This window comes from Muntiacus reevesi, chromosome 13 (genome assembly GCF_963930625.1).
Source record: "Muntiacus reevesi chromosome 13, mMunRee1.1, whole genome shotgun sequence".
NCBI lineage: Eukaryota > Metazoa > Chordata > Mammalia > Artiodactyla > Cervidae > Muntiacus > Muntiacus reevesi.
The window spans coordinates 64,206,879-64,224,910 of NC_089261.1; the positions used below are offsets into that span (position 1 = coordinate 64,206,879).

Consider the following 18,032-nt stretch of genomic DNA (forward strand, 5'->3'; position numbering starts at 1 on the left):
GAGCCTATTCTTATTTACATTAAGAAATGCAACCATCTAGCTTTCTGGACTGGAGCAGATCAGAATAACTGAGAAGTGAAAAATGGGCAAGAAGGGGTTCCTAGAATCAAATATATTGACAGCAGCTTAACAAAGGAGGTGAGAGGTAGATGACTGCAATAACAAGGGAAAAGACTGTAATACGAAGCCTAAAAAGAATGGCTCTCTTTAGCTGTTTCCTGTAGGATCAGATAATTTTACACACCTCAGTAGACCTTGAAGGCACCATCATATTACAACAATATATTGCTGATAACCTTGAGCAATTAAGAAAAGGCTAGCTTATGTTCAGTACACTATTTAAAAGCAGAAAAGTAGAAAATGCATTTTAGAAAGATTCCCATAAAGAAGTTAAAACATATCAAAAGGGTTTTAGATATCTGGAAAATTCTTCCCTATGGACTCATGCATGTAGTCATAAGTATCTGCAATTATACAGAGAAACATTTATTATATACATGTTCTGTGCAAGGTACAGTCAGGTGGCCTGAAAAAGATCCATGAACTGCTTTTTAGAACCTTAAATCAAACATAGAAATCCTCATAAACAACATCCATAAAGGATGTTCAGGCAGCTGTGAGATATATACTGTCAGAACACAGAAGCACTAGTGTTCAGTTAGATTTCCCGTGGGGAACTCTGCATGCGAGAAGGGCAGGGGTGAGGGAAGGGAGAATGGCTGTGAAGAGGGAAGCTTTCAAGAACCCACTGAGGGGGATCTTCCGTGAGGGTTGAGAATCCACCTTGCAATGCAGAGGATACGATTTGATCCCTGGGCAGGGAACTAAAATCCCACATGCCACAGAGCAACTAGGCCCATGTGCTGCAACTACTGAGCCCGCGTGCCACAAGAAAAGGTCCTGCATGATGCAACAGAGACCCTGCCTGCTGCAACCAAGATCTGATGCAGCCAAAAAGAAAAGTAACAGTAAATAAATAAAATTAAAAACAAAAATGAAAATACCAAATGCTGGCAAAATATCCAAAACAGGGAAGGAGTTAGACGCTTCCCTGTGGGAGGACAGGCCATGCTGCCCACTGGACGTGAAAGTCCATCGTTGTCATGGGTCATCCGAGTCCACAGGGGACATCCAGTTAAAGAGACAGAGGGCAAGGCAGGACCATCAGAGGGTTCACGAGCTGAAAGGGAGCCTCTCCACACCTGCAAGCATGAGCTCACAGACACGCCTCTTTTGCAGAGGGCCAAAGAGGTCACGGGGCAAAACACTGCACCCTGGAGCTCCCCTGCACAGAGGAAAGAGGGAAAAGTGTAACAGTGGCTCAGAGTGGCAAGACTAGGTCTGAGAACACAATGCAATTATCAATTCTACAGATTACATTAAAGCAAATCATTGAAATGGAAAAGCATTTTAATAGAAAACTGTCACATCTGGTCTTCTTAGTCAAATAACCAACCATCATTTAAGTGTGAATGGACAGAGAGGCAAATATAGATCTGGTTATAAATGTATGCATTTAAATACTTTTCTCCAAACGCTGTTTTCTTCCATTTTTATTCCATTTAGAAGCTTTGAATTAAAAAATGTTTATAATTACATTTTGAATTAAGAGTCAGAAAAGTGCTTAAGCCTAATGCTCACTAGAAATAGTTAAGTATTTCTAAATCTATTAGGTCCTTTAAAACAAAAGTTATTACCAATATCTGCTATGTTCAGAGAGCTAGGATATCGCAGACTTACCCAGATAATACATCTACCATAAGAAATTTAAAAAATAAACTAATCTCAAAGACTTTACAAAGGAATTCATATTATCATCTCTTAAAGGGGCAGGATCCCTCTCAGAGTGATCTGCATACACGTTCAAGATGGAATCGCCAGCATAAGGCGTGATAACTGCATTGTCTGTTAGTCCCCAGAAAGCAGGCATTACATCAGATCATCTTCCTTCTTCATTCCCCTTCTGCATGCTAACAGTAACATTCTTGTGAATAAAAGAAAGTTTTGTAAAATGGGGTAAACAATATCCCAGTTCCAGTTTTCACGCCATAGCTGCCAGGGCTAATCTCAACCATCTTTGTGACATGGAAAACCCCCAGTGTTTTCTCAGACAGCAAAATCCTGATCCTGAGAAAAGCAGAGCCTGTTCTTGCAGGCTTCCATAGCCCCTTCCCCAGTTCTAGAAGCAAGAGACAGTTAAGAGTTACTAGGAGGTTCCACGTTATGTACACCTAAGCACTTTCAAACAAGTAAACCAAGATCAGAGTTACGAGTCAGAATTTTTTTTGTTTTTAATGAAACTGACCAGCACTGTTTATCGACGTGTCAGATGTCCTGGCCTCTCATCAATGGAATTCGGCTCAGCCTGATAAGCAGGTACCTCCTGGCCACACACAGAACAGTCACCCAGCAGCCGGCACTAGCAAAGCAACAACATTCTCTTTGCTTTGCCTTCTCCTGCTCGAGGATGACACCAGGGGGGCAAGCATTTCAAATGACAAAGTGAGCATGGGAGCACGCGCGCACGTGTGTGTGCGCTTGTGGTCTGCACAGGCACATATTTCAAGCACACTTGATGCTTTGCTGAAATCTCGCCATTACTGGAAACATTAGCAAATTATGAAACAAACAGAGTTGTAAATCTCTAGAAATTTTATCAAACAAATACACTTCTTTTTCTGTTTTTCTTCCCATTTCACATCTCACATACAAAATATTACGAGTTGGAATGACATTGATAAATAGGAAATAACTGACTCGAAGAAATAACCTAAGATTCTGTCTATAATTCTATACACAAATAAATGATTTAGTAAATTGAGGAAAATTCTGTACCACAGTAAGGGGTTTTACTAGGTCAAGGTAATGAATAAAGTTGAATGCCGGCTAATAAAAACAAAGAATGCTGTTCTTAGCTTAGCTGTAATCCTGCCTACCAGTAGGAAAATAGGCCGAGTGACCTTTCCAGTCTGAAGATTTATGATGGGATTCCACATAATTCTAAAACTAAAGGTAAAATGAGAAGATAAAAATGCCTGGAGTCCTAAGAAACATTCTGAAGAAGGATCACTAATCAGGATGGCAGGCGGGGAGGGAGGCTGTAACCACGGTAAAGAGAGCAGCCTAAGTTAGGCAGAGCCAGCGGGACAGACACGCTGGGCGGGGCGGGGAGTGGAGACGGGGAAGAGAACAAGTATGTCTGTACACACAGACACGTACACAGAGAACTGTAAATACACACAGCCAAGCTCAAAAGCAAGGACAGAAATCCCCGGGGGCCCCCATCACCCAGGGGTAGCTGCCCGAGGCAGAAGCGCAAACGGTTATGAACTTGGAAGCCGGATTACGGTGTTCCAATCTGACTTCTCCAGTCAGTCAGTTCAGTCACTCAGTCGTATCCGACTTTGTGACCCCATGGACTGCAGCATGCCAGGCCTCCCTGTCCATCACCAACTCCAAGAATTTACTCAAACTCATGTCCATTGAGTTGGTGATGTCATCCAACCATCTCATCCTCTGTCATCCCCTTCTCCTCCCACCTTCAATCTTTCCCAGCTTTAGGGTCTTTTCAAATGACTCAAGTTCTTCACATCAGGTGGCCAAAGTATTGGAATTTCAGCTTCAGCACCAGTCCTTCCAATGAATATTCAGGATTGATTTCCTTTAGGATGGACTGGTTGGATCTCCTTGCAGTTCAAGGGACTCTCAAGAGTCTTCTCCAACACCACAGTTCAAAAGCATCAATTCTTCGGTGCTCAGCTTTCTTTACAGTCCAACTCTCACATCCATACGTGACTACTGGAAAAAACATAGCTTTGATTAAGATGGACCTTTGTTGACAAAGTAATGTCTCTGCTTTTTAATATGCTGTCTAGGTTGGTCATAACTTTTCTTCCAAGGAGCAAGCGTCTTTTAATTTCATGGCTGCAGGCACCATCTGCAGTGATTTTGGAGCCCCCCAAAATAGTCTCTCACTGTTTCCCCATCTATTTGCCATGATTTGATGGGACCAGATGCCACGATCTTAGTTTTTTGAATGTTGAGTTTTCAGCAAACTTTTTCACTGTCCTCTTTCACTTTCATCAAGAGGCTCTTTAGTTCTTCTTCGCTTTCTGCCATAAAGGTGGTGTCATCTGCATATATGAGGTTATTGATATTTCTCCTGGCAATCTTGATTCCAGCTTGTGCTTCATCCAGTCCACCGTTTCTCATGATATTCTCTGCATGTAAGTTAAATAAGCAGGGTGACAATATACAGCTTTGACATACTCCTTTCCAAATAGATTCAAGGGATTAGACCTGATAGACTGCCTGAAGAACTATGGACAGAGGTTTGTGACACATACAGGAGACAGGGATCAAGACCATGCTCAAGAAAAAGAAAGGCAAAAAGGCAAAATGGTTGTCTGAGGAGGCTTTAGAAATAGCTGAGAAAAGAAGTGAAAGGCAAAGGAGGAAAGGAAAGATATACCCATTTGAATGCAGCGTTCCAAAGAATAGCAAGCAGAGATAAGAAAGCCTTCCTCAGTGATCAATGCAAAGAAATAGAGGAAAACAATAGAATGGGAAAGACTAGAGATCTCTTTAAGAAAATGAGAGATACCAAGGGAACATTTCATGCAAAAATGGGATCAATAAAGGAGAAAAATGGTATGGACCTAACAGAAGCAGAAGATATTAAGAATAGGTGGCAAGAATACACAGAAGAACTATACAAAAAAGATCTTCACGACCCAGATAATCATGATGATGTGATCACTCACCTAGAGCCAGACATCCTGGAATGTGAAGTCAAGGGGGTCTTAGGAAGCATCACTACGGTTTATGGCCATACCACCCTGAACGCGCCCGATCTCATCTGATCTCGGAAGCTAAGCAGGGTCGGGCCTGGTTAGTATTTGGATGGGAGGAAGCATCACTATGAACAAAGCTAGTGGAGGTGATGGAATTCCAGTTGAGCTATTTCAAATCCTCAAAGATGATGCTGTGAAAGTGCAGCACTCAATATGCCAGCAAATTTGGAAAATTCAGCAGTGGCCACAGGACTGGAAAAGGTCAGTTTTCATGCCAATCCCTAAGAAAGGCAATGCCAAAGGATGCTCAAACTATGGCACAATTGCACTCATCTCACACGCTAGTAAAGTAATGCTCAAAATTCTCCAAGCCAGGCTTCAACAATACATGAACCATAAACTTCCAGATGTTTAAGCTGGTTTTAGAAAAGGCAGAGGAACCAGAGGTCAAATTGCCAACATTTGCTGGATCATTGAAAAAGCAAGAGAGTGCCAAAAAAAATCTACTTCTGCTTTATTGACTATGTCAAAGCCTTTGACTGTGTGGATCACAACAAACTGGAAAATTCTTAAAGAGATGGGAATATCAGACCACCTGACCTACCTCTTGAGAAACCTGTATGCAATTCAAGAAGCAACAGTTAGAGCTGGACATGGAACAACAGACTGACTTCTCCACTTACTCCCTAACTGGGATATTGACAGCACTGCCTCAAAGGGCTGACGAGGTTAAAACAACTGCACACACAAAAATCAAGCACTGGGTAATGTGAGTGGACCTTACTACCACTGACCTTGTTAACCAGGCTGCAGAGACACTGCATGCTGGCAATTTCAGGCACTTAAGGTGAAGAAGTCAAGGCTGGGATTCCACTGGGGCAGGGAGCTGACAGGAGCCACAAAATCCTGGTCCAGCCAGAAAATCTTGTGCCACCGAATGAGGAGTTCACGTGGAAGAGGCAGACACCTCAGGCCTCGGGTGAAGAGAGAATCTTGAGCAATGAGAGCCCCCAGCCCTGTGCCGGCATGGACGTGGGGCTTGAAGGGCAGCATCAACCCGGCAGTGTGGCAGCTGGGGGCCCATAAGTGAATGAGGAAACCATCCCTTAAGCCCAAAGGGGGCCAGGAGAGCCACTGTGAATCCTTCCAGTGACACAGCCACAGTCCTGGGCTGAGTCTTTAAGCAGAGAAATCAGAGTACCGAGCAGGACAAACAAAAACACTTCCATTCCTGGACGTATCCTGGCCAGAGCTATCAGAGAGGAAACACAGAGAGGAGCAGACTTCTCGCAGGAAGGAATGCCTGAAGACAAGGAAATCGAGTCTCCCATGTGCTAAGCGGACAGACCTGTCAGTTTGGGATTCTCTACTGTCGTTCAAGAGCCAGGGAGAAACAGGGATGATGGGAGACACAGACAAGCTGAGAGAGCATCTCACCCACAAACCCCAAATCCAAACACACTAACAGAGGCAGGAAAGAGCACCGCCGAGGAGCGTGAGATGCAAGAGACAGTATTAGCTAGAGAAGGAAAAATCAGAAGGGGGCTGGGAGAGTCCCACAGTCGTGTCCGACTCTTTGTGATCTCGAGGATTGTAGCCCACCAGGCTCCTCTGTCCGTGGGATTTTCCAGGCAAGAACACTGGAGTGGGTTGCCATTCCCTTCTCCAGGGGGTCCACCCCACCCAGGGATCGAATCCGGGTCTCCTGCATTGCAGGCAGATTCTTTACTGTCTAAGCCACCAGGGAAGCCTCCCAACCTTCTGCAACCCAGCGCCGAGAGCTGCCTTCAGTTGTGAGTGGAGGGCTCCCCTCCCCTGAGGTTCCAGGGCAAGAGCTGCCTTCTCCCTGGGCTCCAGGGACAGCCCCCGCTTTCTCAAGAACCCGATTCTATCAATGATTTTCTCTCCCCCATATGTCACTGCTTTAAATCTAACTTTCAGTTGTCCAACAAATATTAATATGTATAAATTTCCTTATAATTTATAAGGAAAACTAGCAGTGCCTGCCCCCCACCCCCACCACCACCAGTCCTGAACCACCTTCAGATCTCTGAGCTGGCGAGTCTGGTATTTATCTCCCTATTTTTAATATAAGCTGTGCCAGGGGACCTTGGGACAAGGCAGCACTTTCTCGGCACGGCTCTTGGCCATTTGCCATGTGATCATCCTGCCTTCATCTGCGAAGAAGGCAGACTCCACTAACTGTCCCCATGACCCAAAGTGGTTGTTTCTGGAACATGAAACCACGACTTTGGCCCATGCCATTCCCAAGAGATAATTTATGTAAGTTACAAAGTGAGATGTTTCGTAACACCACTTTTATATCTTATTCTGTCCCATGGAATTTACCCATGCTTGTTACTTCTCCATTCAAGAACAAAATAAGCCACCCCTGGGAGGGATTGGGGGCAGGAGGAGAAGGGGACGACAGAGGATGAGATGGCTGGATGGCATCACCGACTTGATGGACATGAGTTTGGGTGAACTCTGGGAGCTGGTGATGGGCAGGGAGGCCTGGCGTGCTGCGATTCATGGGGTCGCAAAGAGTCGGACACGACTGAGCGACTGAACTGAACTGGACTGAAGTACAAGCCCACGATGACCTGAATGATGTTCATGTGGAAAAGTCAGGTTGGTAGGAAGCAGGCCATCCCACCCATGGGGAAGCAGGGACACCTGTACGTGCTTGACCCTGGGCGTGAAGGGTCTAGAATGTGAACGAGCCTTTCCCCGTAACAGGGGTGAGGGTGGGATTTACAGGTGAGGGAATGGGTGGGGTGCGGTCACTGTTTCAACTTTGGGGGAGGAAAAAAAAGAGAAAATTTCACCATCAGAAGGCTGAGAAATCAGCAGAAGTAATATCTGATTATTACTTAATATTATCTTGATACAAAAACCTTGTTGAAAAACCTTTTGCTTCATAATCTGTCTCTAGGGAGCTCTAAATCTTTCATTCATTCCCTTATTTAAAAAATAAAAAGCTAAAATAAATAACAACAGCCAATTAAACAAAAACAAAACCAATCAATCAAGTTAGGGCCTGAAAAGGAGAAAGAGGCTGCTCCTAATTGTGGCTCCAAAATATTCCTAAAGCGTATCCTTACGTTACTTTTTTATTACTTTATCAATTTAGGACATGACTTCCGATTATGGTAGACAACAATTTAGTTCTTTGACTTGCCAATATCCCAATTACATCACAGTTTTTGTTAAATGAGTTGGTGGTGTTTGTCATTATCGTGTAAATCGTGTCTGCTGAGCTGCTCAGTACACTCCAACCACATTTCCTTTCATGAACGTTTTGCTTCTTCCTGGAGTTTGTAGACTTTTCATTTTATCATTTGCTTAATTTTATTGCCTATTGCTTATTACTTTCTAAGACTCCAGTTTCTCAGACTCACAGACATAGAGAACAGACTTGTAGTTGCCAGGGCGGGGCAAGGTGGAGGAGAAACAGGCTGGGAGTTTGGGATCAGCAGATACAAACTACTGCGTATAGAACGGATGAGCAAGGGCTTCCCCGGTGGCACTTAGTGGTGAAGAACCCACCTGCCAATGCAGGAGACATAAGAGACTCAGGTTCGATCCCTGGGGTCGGGAAGATCCCCTGGAGGAGGGCATGGCAACCCACTCCAGTGTTCTTGCCTGGAGAGTCCCATGGACAGAGGAGCCTGGCGGGCTAGAGTCCACAGGCTTGCAAAGAGTCGGACACAACGGAAGTGGCTTAGCACAGACTTTACAGCACAGAGAGCTACAGTCAGAATCTTATGATAAACCATAATGGAAAAGAATATGAGAAAGAACGTACGTGTGTGTGTGTGTGTGTGTGTGTGTGTATAATTGAGTTACTTCGCAGTAGAGTAGAAGTTAACACAATGTAAATCCACTATACTTCAATAAGATCAATGAAAGACTCCATTTCCTTGTAAAAACCTCTTATCCACACAAGCATTAGATACCTGCTGTTCCCCCCCCCCCCCACTATCATTCTGGCAGCCTGTTCCACAGCCATCCCCTCCTCTCCTGCTAGGCTCTCTAGGTCTGTAGCAGAGCCAGTAACCCAGAACCTCTCCATGTTTCCAGCAGGTTCCCTTTTGTTGGAAAGATGATGTGTCGAGAACCTGCCTGTCTGAAAATGTAATTAGTCTATGGTTACACTTGATTTGTAGTGGTGGACACAGAATTCCAGGTTAGAATGATTTTTTCCCCCCTAAGATTTTAAAAGGCACTATTCCATCATATTGCAGCTATAGGCGCTGCTTTGAGAAGTCCAATAGGACTGATTCCCAGGCCTCTGCATGTGACCTTCGTTCTTAGCTCTAGTATCTTCTCTTTATGTGTCGTTGTCGGACTTTTTAAAATTGGAGGGTAACTGCTTTACAATGTCGTGTTGGTCTCTGCCTTACAACGATTGAAATGTCACATATATACACATACACATCTCCCTCCCTCCTGAGCCTCCCTCCCGCCCCGCCCCTCTAGCTGGTCACAAGGCCAGGCTGGGCGCCCTGTGTTACAGAGCAGCTTCCCGTGGTTATCTGTTTTCACTGGTGTTGTGTCCCCTTACTTCATGCTGGCGGGCCTGTCCTGGGGGGCTATTTTTATTCCTTCTACTGGGTCACTGGCAGGCCCTTCTGATTTGGAGACTCGTGTCCTGCAGTTCTGAGAGACTCATCCGTGTCGTTTGTTTAACAATTTTCTCTTGTCTACTTCCTCTCTTTTGGAACTCCTATTAATCAGAGGTTGGACATCCTGGATTGATTTTCTCAATTTCCTATTTTTTCCCCCGCTACTGTCCAATTCATTGTATGTGTATTATTCTTTCTGAAAGGTTTGATATTATATTCTGACTCTTCTGGACCTTTTTTTTCCATCCTAATTTTAAAGTTTATTTTAACAAGGGGTGTCATATTCCTATTTCAAAGATACAGCTACCTTCTCTTACCTTTCTGAGGATATTTATGAAAGCTTTTAATTTTTACAGTATTTTTATCCTACGTGTTATCTGTTGCCTCTGATTTCTTTCAGTTTTCCTTTTATTTTGGGCTCTGTCTGCTACACTGGACAATTTCTGCAAATGTCTGGTGGTTTGGGGCTGTCAATTTCTATTTTAAAGTAAGGTACCAAAATGCTGACTGAGAGTTCTGTGCAAATACCCAGGCCTTGATGATTGGGGGCCTTCACACGAGGACAGTCAGTGGGGTGGCTGGGGAGGTTTTTTTTTTTTTTTTTTTTTTTTTACTGTTGTTGTTCAGTCGCTCAGTCATGTCTGTCTCTTTGTGACCCCATGGACCACAGCACACCAGGCTTCCCTGTCCTTCACTATCTCCTGGGGCTTGCTCAAACTCATGTCCACTGAGTCAGTGATGAGCTGTTTTTTCCTGAGATCGCCTAAATGTCAAGCTCTGCTAGGTTCCTGTGGATTGCTGCTTAAGGAGTAGGGGGCGAGAAAGAGGAGAGACGGTCACTCTGGGAAAGGCTTGGGCAGGCCCGGGGCTCAGAGTACAGACACCGTCTGGGCCCAGTGCCTGGGCTCCCTGGGGGAGGGTGTCAGCAGCTGAATTTCTGCCCAGACTGCACATCCTTTGTGGGGCTAGAGCAGCTGCAAAAGGGCAGGGAGAGGACCTCAGGTCTGACTGCTCTGAAGCTAGACCTTGAATTAACCCCTCTGTCTCCACCTGCCCCTGGCCCTCCACAACACCCGCGGATCTCACACCGGGACCCTCCCTGGGGCTGCACAGGGCACAGGTCTCCTTCCTGACCACTGCTCTTTCCGTAGGCTTTCTGCCCCTCTCCCGGCCCACACTTAACTCCCCTCTAAGTCAGGCCCTCCTGCCTCTACCTTCTCTCCTGCAGTCTGCTCTCCTCTCCCGTTCTCTCACAGGTTGGCAACATCTGGATTCTTTGGCTGTCATTTCAGTGGGGTTTCTTTGGGGCTGGGAGAGAGGCAGGTTAACATGTATATGTTCAACTTGCCACATTAATCAAAAGCCTCTTTAACTGCCCCTTTGTCACTGGCTCCTTCTCATCAGCATCAAAAAGTGTTTTTATTGTATTTTGCTGCAGTAAAAACATTTCACATGAGATCTACCCTCTTAGCATATTTTTAAGGGGATGTTACCTTCCTGTTGACTATAATTCATCATCATTAAAACCATCTCAAGTTTCTCCAACATTAAGGAAACTGAGAAGTTTTTTTAAATTAAACTTTATATTTGGGAGCATAGCCAATTAACAATGCTGTGACAGCTTCAGGTGAACAGTGAAGGGACTCAGCCACACACACATGCATCTGTCCTTCCCCCACCCATCCAGGCTGCCACTAACACTGAGCAGAGAGCACTGTGCTCCATTTTAAACATAGTGTGTACATGGACATTCCAAACTCCCTAACCATCCCTTTCCCTGTCTTTTTTTAAAATCACCTCTCTGTATTTATTTATCTGGCCAACTAGATCAAACCCAGGCCCTTGGCAGTGAGAGCTCAACAGTCCCAACCGCTGAACTACTAAGGAATTCCACTCCATTTTTTAAAAATAATAGTATCATCAGTGATAAGTCATGTTTTTTGTTTCGTTTCCTTTTGCCACACTCCACAGCTCGCAGGATCTTCATTTCCTGACCAGACAAACCCAGGCCCTGGCAGTGAAAGTGCTGAGTCCTAACCACTGAACCACCAGGGAATTCTCTACTGCATTCTCTTTTCTTTCTGAGCCAAACTTCTTGGAATAGTTGCTCAGTTCTCACCTCTCCCTCAACATCCCTGAGTTTATCTTCTGTCATGTTCCTTCTGCCCCCATCAACCTACTGAAGCCGTTCTTGCAAAGGATACCCCCATTGATAGATTCAGTGGCCACTGCCTAGTCCTCACCTCACTTGACTCTTGGCAAGTCTGACATCGTGTGTGCTCACTCCTTCTCAGAACACTCATCCCTTGGAACTTTTGACCCTGTACCTCTCTGCAGTGGGCTGCACACTGCTTAGCGGGGCTTGTGTGGTACAGACTACGCTTTCCACACCAGCTTCACCTCTTGCCACGCCATATTGAAGTTCTAGGCTACAATGCATGCGTGTGTGCATGCGTGCTAAGTCACTTCAGTAGTGAGCAACTCTGTGTGACCCCATGGACTATAGCCCGCTGGGATTCTTTGTCCATAGATCTTCCAGCCAAGAAGACTGGAGTGGGTGGCCATGTCCTTCTCCAGGGCTACAATGCATCAAATTTCTTTCAGCTTCTAGATCAAGTCATGTCCTGTTTTTCTTCTGATCTCTGTACTTCCCATTCACTTTTACCTGGCCAAATTCTGCAAATTCCTTATGTCTGTGTTAAATGTCTCTCCTTGTATTCCCGCTACCAGCAAGTTCACTGAACGGTACTGTAACTGCCTGCTCACTTGTCAAGTTCATGAGGACAAAACTCTCATCTATCCTTTACCTTCTTCAAAGCTGTGTCACTAGAGCTTCCACGATGGCTAGTGCATGGGAGGCATCCAATAAATGTCAGTTGAGCGAATGAATAAAGACACAATCGCGAGAGGGGAAGAATCAAATACCTCCAGAAAGACACTTTCTCTTATTTTCTCTTTAATGGGCCAGCAAAGCAAGTGAATTTGGTCTACAGAAAAAGACTTGACACCCTAACCTAAATTCTTTGGCTGCCCTTTTCTCCTATCCAGTCAGCGTATCTGACAGATGCTCACCATTTTTGTAACAAAAATAACCAAATGCAGAGTCAGGATATCAGAGCATCAATAAAGCAGCTCCACAGGCTCAGCAAAGGCCACCTGTCTCCATGTTTCAGTATATTTAAAACGTCTATATAGATATACCGTTGGGTTTGAAGTGCTGTGAGAGTGACAATGTCTTATTCTGGTAGTTTTGGTGTAATCTAAAACCCATGTTTTAGCATGGGTCACATGCTAAAACAGGCCTTTTAAAAGGCAGAAGCATTTCTGAAAAAGAGGCAGATGAGCTCTGTTGATAGAGCTGCTCAAACCATGAGTGTGGTAGACTCCAAAGAGGAAAAACAAATCCCAGCTCAAGCCAACTGGATTTCTAGCCTTCAACTGTCATTTAATGACTGTAAGTCAAGCTCTTAACACTTCAATGTCCCAAACACCTTCACTGTCACGCTGATAATACCTGGGCAAGTATCTCCTTCTTTAGGGCATGAGGAGATATCTTTCAAGGCATGCTGACATTTAGTTACTTTGAATTGTCTCTAATATTTGACCACATTTAGCCTGGAGAATCCCATGGACTGAGAAATCTGACAGACTACAGTCAAAGGGTCACAAAGAGTTGGACACAACTGAAGAGACTTAGCACACACACAGCCACAACTGTAGAAAACCTGCTCAGCTGCAAAGAGATGTTACAGTTATCACCAACCTAGACAGCAATGCTGAAAAGCAGAGACCTTACTTTGTCAACAAAGGTCTATCTAGTCAAGGCTACGGTTTTTCCAGTGGTCATGAATGGATGTAAGAGTTGGACTATAAAGAAAGCTGAGCGCAGAAGAATTGATGCTTTTGAACTGTGGTGTTGGAGAAGACTTTTGAGAGTCCCTTGAACTGCAAGGAGATCCAACCGGTCCATCCTAAAGGAGATCAGTCCTGGGTTCATTGGAAGGACTGATGTTGAAGCTGAAATTCCAATAGTTTGGCCACCTGATGCGAAGAGCTGACTGATTTGAAAAGACCCTGATGCTGGGAAAGATTGATGGCGGGAGGAGAAGGGGATGACAGAGGATGAGATGGTTGGATGGCATCACCAACACAATGGACATGGGTTTGGGTGGACTCCAGGAGTTGGTGATGGACAGGGAGGCCTGGCGTGCTGCGGTTTGTGGGGTCGCAAAGAGTCAGACACGACTGAGCAACTGAACTGAACTGATAATAAATACCTTGCTAGATACCACATCCCCAGCTGGAAAAACCTAGAAAGAACTCGGTAGTTAAGTCTAGTCTCTTGATAATGAACCACCATGTGGGGGGAAAAAAAAATTCTGAGCTCAGAAGGAAGAAAGGAAAGGTGTTGTGATGAATTGTTTGTCTAAATAGATATTTATTTCTACTGTACTTGACTCTCTGCCCCCAAAGAGAATTCATACATTTATAACTGAAAAATGTAAAATATAACTCTCCACAAACAAAAACAGTCTCGCCATAAACAGATGCTCTAAGGCAGAGGAAGAGAGTGAGAAAGGAGGGCAAGACATTCCTGGGCTTGTCTTCTCCCAGAAAGACCCAACAGCAATTCAAAGACGACCCTAGACAGGGTTTACCGGAACAGGGGTCCTCCAGGACAAAAAGCGCGAGGAAGGAACTAGTCCAAGACAGAGACGCTGCCCCAGTACAACCAAAACCCTGAGTACGCCAGGTACACTGCCGCAGCCGCCATGACCTCCTCCTCTGGGCCGGACTCTGGGAAAAGTAAACTTCTGCCCCTGCACTCCTGCTGGGGTTCGGTTTAACCAGTTTTCACTTGTGTTTAAATGTCAGAGAGCATGGAATTCACCCAGGACACCCACTCCCTCCTCCTATCACCATTAGATACACCTTCCCTGAAAGGCTGGCAGGAAACCCCACATCCAGTTGATAATGCGTGTCCTAGACAGACTATGAGCCAAGTATTTGCCCAAATGTTCACACTGTTCCTTCCATCCTTTTCTTCAAAAATTAAACCACCTATATGAAAATACATGCTAAAAATCTTGCTGATGAGTACACTGGACCCAGTCATTCCTTGGGTTTTAGTGAAAAGGAGCAGACAAATGAGTGATTAACTCAAAGCATCATATGGTTGACTTTTTCTCCACCACTGAGCCCTTCTTAACTTTCAAAACCACAATCACCATGAACCTTACACTGTAGTACCATGTGACATATGCTGCTTCCTTTGGCCAGACTCCTCCTCCTTCCCCAGGTACCTGCCTGACTCCGACTTGGCTTCTCAGCTAGCTCAGACACCGCCTCCCCCAACGACCTTTCCTTAACGAACTACACCCCTTCCCTAATTTCTCACAACAGTCCTTCTCATACTGAATTAGGTATCCCTCCTTGGGGATCCAAAATTAAACTCTGCTTATGACCTTCACAGGAATAATCACACAGTACTCTGCCTGTATATAGGACACATCTCCCCAACTCATCTTTGAACTTCTCAAAGATAAAGATCATTGCTCATCCTTCTATTTCAGTTTATAGCACAGACCAGACATCCTAGTATTCAGCAGACATTCTAAACCATGTGTGAGATGAGTGCATGAATGTATGAACAAACGATGACGTTTAGACTTAGAATTCAGAGATAAGTCTTTAGAAAACATTTAGTCCATCCCACTCCATTCAAAGTTTCCTAAACAAGTATTTCCTAAGAGTTACGTTCAACGAAGGATGTACATTTTGCAAATGAAAACAGCATTAAATAAAAGCCTTACCGGCAAAGTTCCAGGTAGAGATGCATCAAAAAAAGATACCAAAGAATTGGGAGGAGCTGCAAAGTGGACTTGAGATCCAGAAAAGAGTTTGGAGTTGGAGGCAATCTGGGCATGAATCTCCAGTCCTACCACAGCTGCCCATTCACATTCACTAAAGAGGAAAACATAATGGTTAAGAAGTCATTAGGTTATATCTATTACCATGCGTGAATTTCTATGAGCTTAAACTGCAAATGTTACTAATACTTCCCACTTGTCCTTTTAACTTATTAAAATTGTATATTCTACTTTAAAAAATGTGTTCTATTGTACTGGGTGACTAAATCAAAAGTAATGCAAAATGAACACCAAGAAGACTGGCAAAGCAAGATTCATTTATAACATGGCATAAGAAGAGTTCACTGTGCAAACACGGTAACAGAAAGGAACAATATGGCATCTGAAAACAATTCAGAAATGGCTATCAGGTGGAGACTGCTTGGCTGACTTTAATGAGAAGCACCATTTTCTAAATTAACTGTCTTTTGTCAGTTAATCACTCAGTACATGAAGAAAGCTGATTTTGTGAACATTTTTAGAATTAACAGAAACATCAGGATTTTACTACTAGAAAAGTGGTAAATAAATAGTTGTACATCTCATTATTTAAAAAGGAAGGGAAATTCTCAGTCACATTTTTGAATTCATTTTCTAGCAATGGTTTGCAAGTAAAGTAACCATAATAATAGAGATAAAATGGATTACTACTAAATGATAATCTTTGGAATTCTGCACAAAGGAAAACATTAAATCATCACAAGTGGCTTTTCCCTGCCCCCTGGTTATCCAAATCACTTTAAATTCCGGAACACTCAGGTTCCTTTGCATGTTTTAAACTTAACTGCTACCAAATCCAAGAAGCTGCAATAGTGCAGTTTAAATGCTACAATAATCTCTTATCTGGTCACTCCTACTCTGCTGGGTCTGTATGAACATTCCATACACAGGTGTCCCTAGGTTCATCTAACTGTGCTTATTCCATGGGTTATTATCAAACCCATGTATCCTGGGCAATCTGTAGATGGCCTGGTGAACCTATACTCTCTCCATATTCTGTCCTGCTCTTCCCTCAAGCAATGTTTTGTATTATCAAATTTTTATTTACATGCATTTGGTTTTGTTTCAATCATTTCAACACATGAAGTTCTGTATTTACAGTACTGGTGAATTCCTTATTTTTAAAGTTTGCAATCACAAATGATAATTGAGAGAAATTAAACTAAGAAATCATCAGAAATCTGCATTCACTAAAACCTTGTTGAATGTTTTTTTGCAGTTTCATGACATAAAGAGAAAAATTATTTTTCACTCACTTTTCACAGTGAAACAATCTAATTTAATGAAAACAACAGAACCAGAGCTTCTGGACACTTCCCCCTCTGTTACAACAGAAAAGCAAAAATAACAGCAACCTAACTATCTCAAAAGAAAAAATGAATATTAGACACATGCCTTATGTTTCTGCACTTAAAAAGAAATCATTTAGGTCTTACATAGTGAAATTTAAACAGCTGTTCAGAGAATATTGAGCAAAATAAGCAACAGTCTCTACACAACCAGAGGGAAGATCTCTTACACTGGCTGTATCCTCCTAGGTCTACACACACACGTTCAACAAGAAAGGCCTCCACAGATAGGTGGTGTTTTCTAACTCTAAGCCACCCATCCAGAACTTGTAGGTAAAGGCTCCTTTTTACCATTAAAACACTGCTGGCCCGTAGTTGTGTTAAATTCATGTCAGCTAAATAAGATCCCACTTCTATTGATACTGGGCTGACTACTAGTCAAGGTGACTGAACCACTCTTCTGTTTGTGAAACAGTCAAGAAAACACTTGCTATTTTACACTCGCAAACTACCCAAATAAGGCTATCTGAAGACACTGGTTTACGTGTGGGGTAGGGGCTGATAAGATAGCCAGTTTCCTGTCTTTATTTAGGTTTCAGGGCTGCAACAGACAGCCCAACACGTTCCCGCCCACCAAAACGTCCAGAGTTAAGGCTGGGCTGTAGTGGGTTATCATCTCCCAAGTCCCGCAGTTGTACCTCAACTTAAGTGGGGAATACTGGTATGAAATAGTATACCCTTTTCTTGGCTTCTGGGCTGTGATGTGGGGTTGCTGAGCCACAGAGCTCTGCCCCCTTTTCCCGTTGGACGTGGACCCAGTCGGAGGCCCTCTTCTGTGGCAAGAACCGCAGCCAACCCAGGCGAAAGCAAAACGCCTTCCAGAACAGAACCAGCGCAACATGGGCGCCGCCATTGTCTCTCCAGAGTCCTGGTCAGGTGACACAGCCTCCCTCTGCCGCAAGGCTCTCTGCGAAACGTAGTTCTAAGAAATTAGATACACCGCGCTAGACACGGACCGGAAGACTACTATTCCCAGAGAGGACTGCGACCGGAAGGCTTCCGGAACCGGGCGGGGAGGGGGCGGGAAGGAGACATAGTCGGGAGAGTGGGAGGGTTTCTGAGTCGGAAGGTGTGACTCCTCCTAGCGGGGAGTTGGAGAGGTTTGTAGCTGTGAGCACGTGTGAGAGAGAGCGGGCGGTGGCAGAGATCGAAAGGTGAGAAACGTGGCTGGGATTTTATACACCAGTTAACCTGTCGGGCTGAAGTAAATGACCTTGACATCTCCGTAAAGACTTTCTGAACCTCCCCAACCCAGTTCTTTTTTCTGCTTCTTTTTCCACTTTAGACATCAATGTATGCATAAATGCAAGAAATACTTATTTGCATGCAAATATGCTCGGCATGGTTCTTAGA

The 18,032-nt window shown here is 44.1% G+C and overlaps 1 protein-coding gene across 4 annotated transcripts in view; it reads right to left on the bottom strand.

Moving 5' to 3' along the window:
- GATB (glutamyl-tRNA amidotransferase subunit B) overlaps window positions 1–17,567 on the bottom strand; it is a 91,138-nt gene extending 73,571 nt beyond the window's left edge. For 3 of the 4 annotated variants that reach the window (XM_065904703.1, XM_065904701.1, XM_065904704.1), the window contains exons 1-2: window positions 17,318–17,567; window positions 15,235–15,385 (exon numbers count right to left, since the gene is read on the bottom strand). In XM_065904703.1, coding sequence (XP_065760775.1) covers window positions 15,235–15,385; window positions 17,318–17,532 — 366 coding nt within the window. In that variant the 5' untranslated portion in view covers window positions 17,533–17,567. The remainder of the gene's footprint in view (window positions 1–15,234; window positions 15,386–17,317) is intronic. The other variant, XM_065904702.1, reaches the window with a different exon arrangement.
- Window positions 17,568–18,032: the final 465 nt, after the last annotated feature.